General features: G+C 43.3%; 1 protein-coding gene across 6 annotated transcripts; it reads left to right on the plus strand.

Moving 5' to 3' along the window:
- The first annotated feature begins 2,798 nt into the window (after positions 1–2,798).
- slc45a1 (solute carrier family 45 member 1) lies at positions 2,799–10,900 on the plus strand. 6 transcript variants are annotated; one of them, XM_082534052.1, is made up of 10 exons: positions 2,799–2,976; positions 3,578–4,018; positions 4,128–4,220; positions 5,127–5,351; positions 5,476–6,380; positions 6,483–6,636; positions 6,759–6,935; positions 7,053–7,258; positions 8,793–9,018; positions 10,196–10,900. In XM_082534052.1, exons 2-10 carry the CDS (start codon positions 3,598–3,600, stop codon positions 10,222–10,224), a joined length of 2,436 nt encoding a protein of 811 aa, XP_082390178.1. In that variant the 5' UTR covers positions 2,799–2,976; positions 3,578–3,597; the 3' UTR covers positions 10,225–10,900. The 6 variants fall into 6 exon arrangements, with proteins under 6 accessions (XP_082390178.1, XP_082390179.1, XP_082390177.1 ...); XM_082534053.1 differs by lacking the exon at positions 10,196–10,900 and adding an exon at positions 9,574–9,594; XM_082534051.1 differs by having other exon boundaries at positions 8,793–10,900.
- The last annotated feature ends 188 nt before the right edge of the window (positions 10,901–11,088 follow it).

Genomic DNA, 11,088 nt, shown 5'->3' on the forward strand with positions numbered 1-11,088 from the left:
AGGTTCAGCACAGGTGAGCTCAAAGGTGGGATTTTATTGCATGGTCTCTGTTTACTCTCTTCGCTCGATTATATATCCATTTTATAGCTCTTTAAGTTCATCCCATGTCCCAGCCTTCTGTTTTCTATTAACTCCACAGCAAGTTGTGCCACTCCATCTGAAATCACCTCAGGCCCCGTGGGTAGTCTTTATCTGTCCTCTACCCTTGTGAACAGAGATCTCCGATGTCGTTCCTGGGATCTGCTGGAGCCACCCGCCCAGTTTGGGGCTTCCTGTCTGAGTGCTCAGATTACCACCGGGACCACTGTTGCCTTCACCCTCCACATCTTTTCGAGCTCTTCTCTCATCTCTGGTATTTCTCGAGCTTCTCATGTTTCTTCTTCCTGATGTTGCTATCACTTGGTATAGCTACATCTAGCACTATAGCCCTCTTCCTCTGCCACGTGTGATTAGATACTCATCACCAGTTTGTCCCTTTGTATCTGGAAGTCACACAGGATCTTAACTCGGTCATTCTCAACCACCCTAGGGGGATGTGCTATTTTGACCTCCAGACTTCGAGACCATATTCGGCACAGATGTTTTTGTATACTATGCCAGACACTTGCTTATGGTGTTCCATGTATCCCCTGCTTGCTGGCATCTTGCGCCCTACTGTTATGTGCTAGATTGTCCAAAGGACATCTTTGCAGAGCCTGCACCTGGGGTCTTGGCTGATGTGGTCGACCCCACTGCAGAGATACTTTTGACAAAGGTGGGAAAAAAAATCTGAAATGATTAAATTCCTATGTACACATTTAAGATACTGTTGTCTTCACTTTCTGCTGCTTATTTTACTGATTTTTAGAAGAAAATTGTTTCTCTACTTACTGTAGATCAGCCCAATTACACAATGTAACAAAACCTTTTTCCTCTGTATATTTCTCGGTTGCTCATGTCTTAAATGTAGAGAAAAAATATTATTCTTTTCAGAATGTTCTCTCTTGTGACCAGGACAGTAACATTTTCTATTCTTTCTACTTCATTGTGTTATGAGACATCACTGACTATGTTACTTGCTACCTTAAACAAAAAAAAGTCTGTTTCTATATCAATGGGATGTGTGTAAGATGTATAATATTTGCGGTCTCGTTCTGCTCACTGCTCAGGCTGGTCAAGGCAGATGGCTGCCCCTGCCTAAGTCTGTTCTGCTGAAGGTCTTCCTGTTAAAAAAAGTTCTTCCTTCCTGCTGTTGCCAATTATTTGCTCATTGGGTCATTGGGGGTTCTTTCTCTCTTTTAAGATCTTTAGCTTACAATATAAACCAACTTCAAACAACTGTTGCTGGGAAATGATTATATAAATAAATCAGCATTCAATCTAACCAGTTCTCCAAATAGAAACCATTTCATTAAAAAGATATCAACCTCAGTAACAATAAATTTAATACACTATACCTACGGGGGTGTTTCCATCTCTCATGTACCAAGGTGAACATCCTGCAGGCCAGATTAACCTGCTACAAGTCAATTAGACATAATGAGCCTGTTATCAGAGGTGGCCCTAAAACCACTTTAGTATTTCTGCAGGGACCAGAGCTATCTTTCGTGCTGCCATTTTAAATAAAGGGCGGTCGACTCCTTAAATCTTGAAGGAGCTGTTAAAGAAAGCAGCCTTACATCCACCTGCTGATCTGGGAGCGGCCTCAACGACACACCAAACTGAAACCCCCATCTGCTGTTATTTCCCTCTGTCAGTGCCAAACATCTAATCCAGGTGGGACTGCTCATGCAGAACAAGTACTGTTTTACAAAACATGCATTTTCAAATGTCATAATGCAAAAAAGTGTGAATTTGCACAAGACTTTAGGCCAGCTACAGTTTACCTGAGTATTCTTGATATGACAGCTCTACGTGTATCCTAGCAAAAGGTTCTGTAGCCATTTGACCTTTCCTTTAACACAGTCCTCTCACTCACTGCTAATGAGGGGTCTAACTGTGCCAGCAGCACCTTGGGGGGGGGGGGGGGGGGGGGGGGGGGGGTTGCACATTTTCTAGACTGAAAGACATGTTTTACAGACACAGTGTGAAAGGGCATGCAACACTCTTTGATGTAGCCTAGGATTTCACTCTAGCTCTGGTGGGTGTGTCACATGTATTACCCAACCGGCGGCAATGTGAAGCCTTCATAAACATGTCATACTAAAAAGGCAGTGCACACAATGGGCCACACCCTGATGTGCTGTGGATACATGCTATAGGGACAGGAAGCAATGCAACACCATTTGACTATCTGACTGAAAAAAAAAAAAAGCGAAATATCTGCACAAACATCGTGGACAGGAAAATAGTATACAACCACATTCACGATGCACACAGAAAACTGAAGAAAGCCGAGCTGTCTGCATTTATATGTGTGGGTTATTTCGAATTTCCTGCTGCTTTCTTATCGGAAAAGTCACAGTTGAATAAAATAAAAACTATCTAGCAAGTCAAAGTTTCAGTTAAAAAGCAGGAAAGACATAAAAAAGTAGTTCAAGAATGCATAATTAAACAAAGATTAACCAATATGATAAAATAAAGGTGTGAATTTCTTTTCCTATAAAAGAAAAAGGAGTGCAATTTATTAAACCCGTTTACCTGAATTTGGAATATAATTATTACATTAATATTGCTGCTAAGTACTAGGCTCATACTGGAGTAGTGCTGTATGCAGATAGATGGGTCCTCTGTGCTGATGTTGCAGGGAGGGGCGTGACGTCACGGGAGAGACGGGGAGGAAGACGCGAAGGGAGGGGGACAGATAGGGAGGGGGGGGGGATGAGGAGAGGGGAAAGGAGAAGGGACGAAGGAGAGAGCGGGGGGATGACTGCATCAAAGGAAAACAAAAAAACAATCATGACTCCTGTAATTCATACTACGGTTTCTATACATCACAAAGGTTGCTGTGGTTATCTACACAGTATGCCGCAATAAATGACGAGCCGCCCCGAAAAGGTAATTATCCTCTTTCACGTCGTAATGTGCACGCTTTTTATTTATTTATTTATATTTCTGTGCATCCTCTTACACAGTAGATCGCCTAATCGTCACCTTAAGAGTCTATTGCAAACAGAAGAAAAAATCGAGGATCATGTCTCTTAAAAAAAAAAAAAAAAGCAAAAAAGGCTCTGGGTCGGCAGGCTATCAGTCAAGTATTTCTATTAAATGTGAGCGACAATGATGCGTTATCCTTGTGAATGTCCTGAAAGCCGTCATTGACATCCACACCGCTTACATTGTGTCCTGTTTGAGCTTCCTACATGAAAAATTAAAATGGAAACAGGCGTCATGAGCGCTGCCGCATAGTACACTGCTGTAGTCAGCCACGCAGAGCACATGGGCTTTGCGCACAGCATGCGCACTGGTTGCAGTGCGTCGTGCCCACCGACGGTGTCTGCACATGACTGCAGTGTCCTTTTGGTTGCACTACATAACCATTAGCAGCACCAAGTTAATGCTGTGCTAGACCGTGCTGATCTTGAATCAAGTCCAAACAAACTTTTGCGCATGTCTGACTTGTAATTCATCATTGGTATCACCCTTTAATATGTTCCAGTTGCTGCTGGCTTGAGAGAGATGTCATCTCCAGGAATGGGCACCCCCAGTGACCCCCTCTTGGCCAGTCCAGGAGGGAGGTTTTCCACAGCTCAGGAAGGTATCTGGAGGAGCTCACTTCCCAAAACTGCCAGCTTTCCAACTTCCACCACTCGGCACCTCAGTCACAGAGCCAACAACTTCCAAAGACAGCCAAAGCGGAGGAAGCTGATAAGACCTTCGCCTCCTCCGCCACCCAACACACCTTGTCCCCTGGACCAGTTGGACCTCAGTGAGCTTCCCCCGAGACGTACCTTCCAGGAGCTGCTCTTCAATGGCTGCATCTTGTTCGGGATTGAATTCAGCTACGCCATGGAAACAGCTTATGTGACTCCAGTGCTTTTACAGATGGGCCTGCCTGATCAATTCTACAGCTTGGTGTGGTTTATTAGCCCCATTCTCGGTAAGTAAGCAGCAGAGGTAGACGACTAGCTGCTGTACAGGCATATGTAATGTATAATAAGAATCCTAGTTGCATGGATTCTAACTTTGTATTTCGTTTTGACTTGAAGGATTCCTCGTTCAGCCTCTCATAGGAGCATGGAGTGATCGTTGCACATCCCGGTTTGGGCGAAGACGACCTTTTATTTTCGCCTTGGCAATAGGTAAGACGAATTAAAGCAGTACCATAGTGTTTTTGAAATGCAATTATGTGAAGCTGCGTAGCTTGCAAGTGACAGTGTTGATCAAATGGTAAATAATCTGCAATTATATGGTATAGTTACCTCAAATGTTAGCACTTTTGTGAAGTGCATTACAACATGTTTCTTATTGCTGTTATTTAGAAGAATGGTCAAAATCATAGCAGTTGTGGCCTCAAAGCAAATCCTGCATTTCCTCTGATGCAGCTCAATCAATAAGCAGTTCATTCCTGTAAAATGCTCAAATAAAACCATGGTTGGATAATCATAACTAAAGACCATAGATAGGAACTTGGCCACAGGTTCACCAAAATGCATGTGCTCCACCTAAGCACCTAAGTGTGGTTGCATAACACAGGGGAACTTATACACTTACCTACTCAGTCTACTGCTTTTCTGTTACACTGTATACATGCCATGCTAGTACAGTGTGACATACAACATCTCAGATACATTTTAAATAAAACCACTGTGAAAAACATCCCACCATAAGGCACAACTCTTCATCTGGTTTTCAGTAAAGAGCTCAAGTAAACTCCCAGACAGTTCAGATTCAGTGGTTATAACTGGCTGTGTCTCTGTGTCGAATGTAATTCAGAATCAATCCACCTGGGAACTTGTACTGTTTCTCCATATTGACTGCAAGATCACAATTTTATTTTAAATTTATAGCCACATCATTTTGATGGCCAAAGATTATACACAGCCAGTAAAAACATGTAACCATTTGTTATGCTCTACATCAAAAAATTGGAAAACCCAGAGTTCAGGAGACATTCAGGGCTTCCGCCTTCATCTAGCTCTCATCTAGTTCATCTAGCTTTGGTGCTCATGTTAATTTTTTGTCACTTCCTCTGCTCTGCATTGTAGGAGCACTGATTGGTCTTACTCTGGTTCTCAATGGACGGGATATTGGGAGTGTCCTGGCTGACACAGCATCAAATCACAAGTGGGGAATAGTCCTGACAGTGTGTGGTGTGGTTCTAATGGACTTCAGTGCTGATTCAGCTGACAACCCAAGCCATGCTTATATGATGGATGTGTGCAGCCCAGAGGACCAAGATCGGGGACTGAACATCCATGCGTTACTGGCAGGTAGGAAAATAGTTCTGTAGCAGGGAAAGCTGAAGCTGTAACATATGTCCTTTTGAGATAATTTAGCAGAAAACAGTAGAAATTTAGCTTTACAAGTATTTTGTGGTTTCATTTCTCTACTCAGGTCTAGGAGGTGGATTTGGCTACATTGTAGGTGGCATCAACTGGGACCAGACACAGTTTGGAAGGTCAATGGGAGGTCAACTCCGGGTCATATACCTGTTTACGAGCATCACTTTGGTGATCGCCACAACCATGACTCTAATGAGCATCCCTGAACGGCCCTTACCGAAGAGCCAGCCGAACAAGAACTCAAGCAAAAACAGCCTGAAAAGCCCTAGCCTCCCTCTTCCCCCCTCCCCACCCGTCCACCCTGGACCAGATTTGGGACTAGATGAGGAAGATGAGGACGGTCTCTACAGCTACAATTTCTCAAAGTCTCACCCATGTAATCCTGACCCCTTGGCCCATTCTTGCAGTGCAAGTGCGCGTCTTTGTGCGGGCCTCAATAGCCCCATATCGCCCCTAAGCCCCCTCACTCCAAAGTATGGCAGCTTTATTAGTAGGGACAGCTCTCTCACTGGCATTAATGAGTTTGCCTCTTCATTAGGAACCTCATATATCGACAGTGTGCTCATAGACTGCTACACAGGCCAGCAGACACCACAAGCTCTGCCCCCCAGCTCCACCACTGTGCCACTGCCTCCAGGGGACTCCCCTCCCCCAGACGGGCTCATGCAGGGGCCAGGGAACCACCCTGCAGGTGCAGGACAGACCCAGGCCAATGTGGTGTCTCATCCAGTTGGGGACGCACAAGATGCAGAAGGGCCTCAGCCTGCTGGAGATGCACAATCTCACGGAGCATCTCAGGTCACAGCTGGGGCTCAGACTGCTGCGGGGTCACACCGGGGCTCCACGGCTGGCATCCTGAAGCGACCTCAGAGTCTCGCGCTGATGGAAGAGCCCATGGCAACACAGATTGTTGGGCTGGAGAATGGACGTAGGAGGACAGTGACTTTCAGCCAGCAGGTCAGACGCATGTTTTGAATCTGACATAAGGTGTTTTGTGAGAAGCCAGAACAGAGCTTTTTAAACATGATGTCATGTGGGTTTTTTTCTCCTCCAATGAAGGTTGCAAACATTTTGCTCAATGGAGTGCGCTATGAGAGTGATCTAAGTGAGAATGTGGAGAGTGGAGAATCCCAAATGTCAATGAAGCTGCTGTGTATAGCCATCTACAGGATGCCTCCCTCTTTGCGGAGTTTATGCACTAATCATTTTTTAGGTGAGTAAAAAAAAAACTTAATTGAAATGTATCTCTTTTTCTACACTGCTGAACCTTAAAATCAACCTGTTTTGCATTTAATTTCATAAAAGCGTGATTTTTTTTTTCAATCTGTGCTTTAGGCTGGCTGTCCTTTGAAGGGATGCTGCTCTTCTACACTGACTTCATGGGGGAGGTTGTGTTTGAAGGAGATCCCAAAGCACCCCACGACTCCGAGGCTTACCAACGCTACAATGCTGGTGTCAGCATGGGCTGCTGGGGCATGTGCATCTATGCATTCAGTGCTGCTTTCTACTCAGGTAAGTACTCACACATCACATCACATCTGGCAGGTGTGATTCCTTACCCTGGTTGGATTTGTGCACTGCTTCGTCATTCGCTGAACCTCTCTCTGCTTTCCCTTCTTCAACTTTCAGCCATATTGGAGAAACTAGAGGAGCGTTTCTCTCTTCGCACGCTATATTTTTTCGCCTACTTGGCATTTGGTTTGGGCACCGGCCTTGCCACACTATCCACCAACCTCTACGTGGTACTTTCTCTCTGTGTCACCTACGGGGTGCTCTTCTCCTCTTTATGTACGCTGCCTTACTCTCTGCTGTGTGAATACTACCAGAGCCCTCAGGTCAGTATCGATATAAGTGCAGCAATTACCTAATTATAGTTGCTGGATGATATTTTCCCTGTGTGAACGTAAAAGAATAGATCAAAATGTATATGATCACCTTACCATTATCGTGTTTGTTTGATGGCTATGAAGCCACAGCCATCAGCCAGTTAATTTAGCTTAATGTTAAATAATGGGGGTAATAAAATCTGCCTCTGAGCTGAATAACTAGAGGTTTTATTCCAAATCATACAAAATTGAAATATAAAAATAAAACTTTATTGTTGTGAAGCAGCTTTTTTTAAGCTTTAGAGTTGCAGGAAGTAATAGCGCCAGATTTGCTGTCTCACTGTTTCTTGGACGTTCTACAGTAGAATGCTTTTCTGGGTGCTTTTTGCCAGACATTAGCATCACCCTGGTTCATTCATCAAAGAGCCAATTTAATTTTTAGGCCTTTTGAATTACTGCAGAAAACGACCTTTCTGGGAAATGAACATGAGTTTTGTTCAGCGAGATCATTTTTCCCAATTAACTCAAAGTTTAGGATTTTTTAAAAGCTGTAAAATGCGTAGATTTTACTATAAACTTGTTATGCCACAAAGCTCTCATATTTTGCTGTGATCAAGTTAAGTTCTGGAGTTTCATTTCACTATTTTTTTGGGGAAACGCCTTCTCTGAGACAGATAAAAGAAGAAGAAGTTGAGTATTTAGGTATGTATTTTATGTTGTAGAATAAAAGCCTGCGTAAGCATCTAGAATCTAACTTCCAGTTAAGGGACCCAAAAGTGCTCAAGGTCCATTTTCAGATTTTAGGACTTTTTCCCACAGCACTATCTAAAGCAAAGCTTTGTATAATTTGCATTGACTGTAGCTTCATATTTAGTTTAGTGATGTCAGAAGAAAACAAATGAGCATACTGTCAAAGTCTTTCACAGCTTTACCCAGCAAATGTTTCAATGGGAGGAAGACTTGAAAAATAGTAATCACTCTCACTTTCCTTCCTAGATGCACCTTGAATATCATTGTTGGAGAGAAATTTTGTTTTCAGTGATTGTTTTGTATTATCTGTTTACTAATTAGATCAAAAATCAAAACAAAGAAATCTTTATTTATTAAGAGTTAAAAAAAAATACATACAACACAAGAATAAGTTGATTTCCTAACTCTTACTCTGGATGCTTTTCTTCAGGGAGCAAAGAGGCAGTGGTTGTGACAGTCCAAGTTCATCATGGCACAGATGAGGCAGAATTTACATGTAGATAACCATAAATGACTTAAAAAGGTTCATATTTAAAAAATAAACAAACAAACAAACTTTTTTCTACTTGATTTACATGGAGTTGACATCATGCAGCTGTCTTCATAGTTACGTAGTCTCATTACAAAAAAAAAAAAGACAAGAGTGTTTGATTTCTCCACTCCTGTAAAATGACTTGCATTCTTGCTTTGTCCACTGTTAGAACATCACCTTCCAGCTAGCATGTTTGCTGAGTACTTGCTTGCAGTGCTTAGACTGTTCCCACACTGTAATTAAACCAATTGTGTCTTTCAGTTTTGCGGCTCATCGGAGGAAGGGACCAGACGAGGGATGGGGGTGGACATCTCTCTGCTCAGCTGCCAGTACTTCCTGGCTCAAATCCTGGTCTCTGTGGCGATGGGACCTCTGACCTCCCTGGTGGGTGGGGCCCAGGGAGTGATGTACTTTGCAAGCCTGATGTCATTCGTGGGCTGCCTGTACTCCTCTCTCTGCGTGGTGTACCAGCTGCCCCCCCCTGAGGGTGAGCCCCCCGAAAGCGAGACCCAGCCACTATTGGTGCACATTTAGAAAAGCCTCTTACAAATTTATTTTTACCTCACACACAACCGCACGCACACACATACTCACTCCACAGCACTGTTGCTTTAGTGTCTGCTGTGTTGACCTTCACAGTGCGACAGACGCACTTGTAAATCCTGCCGCACACTGTACAGCACAGATTCATATATTGTTTTACACCAATTTAGCACTGCTCCTCTCAGAGCTAGACAGACAGACAGACAGACATTGGCCACCTCTCCAGTCTTTGTTTATACATGACCAGCGTGTTCATACAGTGTGTGTGCCCATGCATTTTTTCCTAACTTTTGCAAACGAATGTGTGACCTCTCTGAATGTGTGTGTGACTCTGAGTGACTCCTGTGAGTATAGATAAGCCGTTCTTGTGTCTGATTCTTTGCTGTCAAACTCTTGCATCATTTTTCTTGCTCATTTGTTGGTGTTTTTAGGATAGAAGTGTTTACCAGTATGCGCAAGCTAACCACTGCTTTCCCTCTCTTTTTCTTCCTTTTATCAGTTGCCTAACGTCTGCATGAGCTGCAGTGTAATCTCTTAAAGCCCTGTGTTAACGTTTTGTTTTGGTCATATGGCCAAGGGAATGTCTACCTGCCTGTTTCTCTGAGTTAGCATACTACACCTTAGGCAGGATTTTCTGACTAATTGAATGTGCTGCCAGTAGCCATTCAGGCTCACCGTTCATTCCTCTTTATTAATTCAAGAGCTCTCATTGCATAATTTAGCAAACACATACTTAATATTCACGTGAAGGCGAACTATGCCTAATCACAGTCTGGAAGGCTTTCACATTCTCCACATTTTAACAGCAAATACAAACAACACTTTCCACACTATCCAGTCATTATGAGACTTAACCAGTGTGCTATCCCCAAAATTTCACAGTTTGGTGCTGGGTGACTCTTAATCAAGAGTCCAAATAGGAGTACAATGTCAACTACTTAATCATCATAGAGCAGTGTCTAATAGGATGACACGCGTACTCGTACAAAAAACACAGAGAAATGTGTACTGGTGGCTAATTCTTGTCTGGGCCCTCACTAAGCCATGGACAGCCCTGTGAGCTGTTACCCTACTCCTGGCCATACCATTGTAATAATGACAGTGATTCTTGTCATTATCAGGAAGAGGAGAAGTTGAAACTGGGGTCTGAATCAGCAATCAGTCGGAAACCGAACAAAACAGAAGAAGAGAAAACAGAGAGAAGACTCATGTGAATGATGGGTAACCCTGAAGGTGGACAGCATTTTAAAAAAGCAAAAAAAAAAGACTGGGGGTTCACAGCCAGCGGCGGCGAATGCTTATCGTCATCATTAGGGCGCATGCTTAAGGTAGTAGGCTTCCGCTCCACTATGCTCAGTCCATCAGTGACGTATAGTGATGACTTTTCGTTTGTTAGCTGGACGTTTTAAACCTCATTCCTTTTTCCATCATCGAGAAGCCATCTACATCACTAAACTGGTACATGCAGTTTATTTTTTCATGGCAAAACGGTACGCTTTGTCTGTTCAGCCAAACACAGGCACCAAGCCTGATTTCAGGGCTTCAAACAAGCTTTTCGTTGTGTTGGTTCCACTGACTGAGCACCTCAACATGCAGGTGCCCCAGAAGAATGTCTGTAATTGCCTACTATCAAAGCCTGCTGGACTGACCAGATGCACGCCACGCTAACGTTTCTGAGGAAACAGTAAATGTGCGGATCATGCTGTTGCAGCTTGCTTGGGAAAGAAATAAAACACAGTTTTTGTGTTACATGGTACCACCTATTGCTCAGTATTAGCAGTGCTACTGTAAAAGCTACTTTTATTCAGGGTTAAGTTAAAACTAAAATGATCATTTTTTGCCACGCTTGACTCCTGTGTCAATTATTTTGTTGCATGCCATGTCAGTTGTAGCTTCCCTTAATGATGGGGTGAACTTCTCAACTACACCACATGGGGGAGCAAGTGTATACAAGAAAGTAATCCATTGATTCTGTTCACCCTTTTCCATTACCAAGTGAAATTATTCCTCTTTC

This window comes from Aulonocara stuartgranti (genome assembly GCF_965226115.1).
Source record: "Aulonocara stuartgranti genome assembly, chromosome: 5".
NCBI lineage: Eukaryota > Metazoa > Chordata > Actinopteri > Cichliformes > Cichlidae > Aulonocara > Aulonocara stuartgranti.

Bases quoted from the DNA above. Each gene is read 5' to 3' on its own strand.
- slc45a1 (XM_082534051.1), top strand. From the start codon at position 3,598: ATGTCATCTCCAGGAATGGGCACCCCCAGTGACCCCCTCTTGGCCAGT. The intron at 6,381-6,482 runs GTCAGACGCATG...CCTCCAATGAAG, and splicing joins CAGTGACTTTCAGCCAGCAG to GTTGCAAACATTTTGCTCAA. The intron at 6,637-6,758 runs GTGAGTAAAAAA...TCTGTGCTTTAG, and splicing joins ATGCACTAATCATTTTTTAG to GCTGGCTGTCCTTTGAAGGG.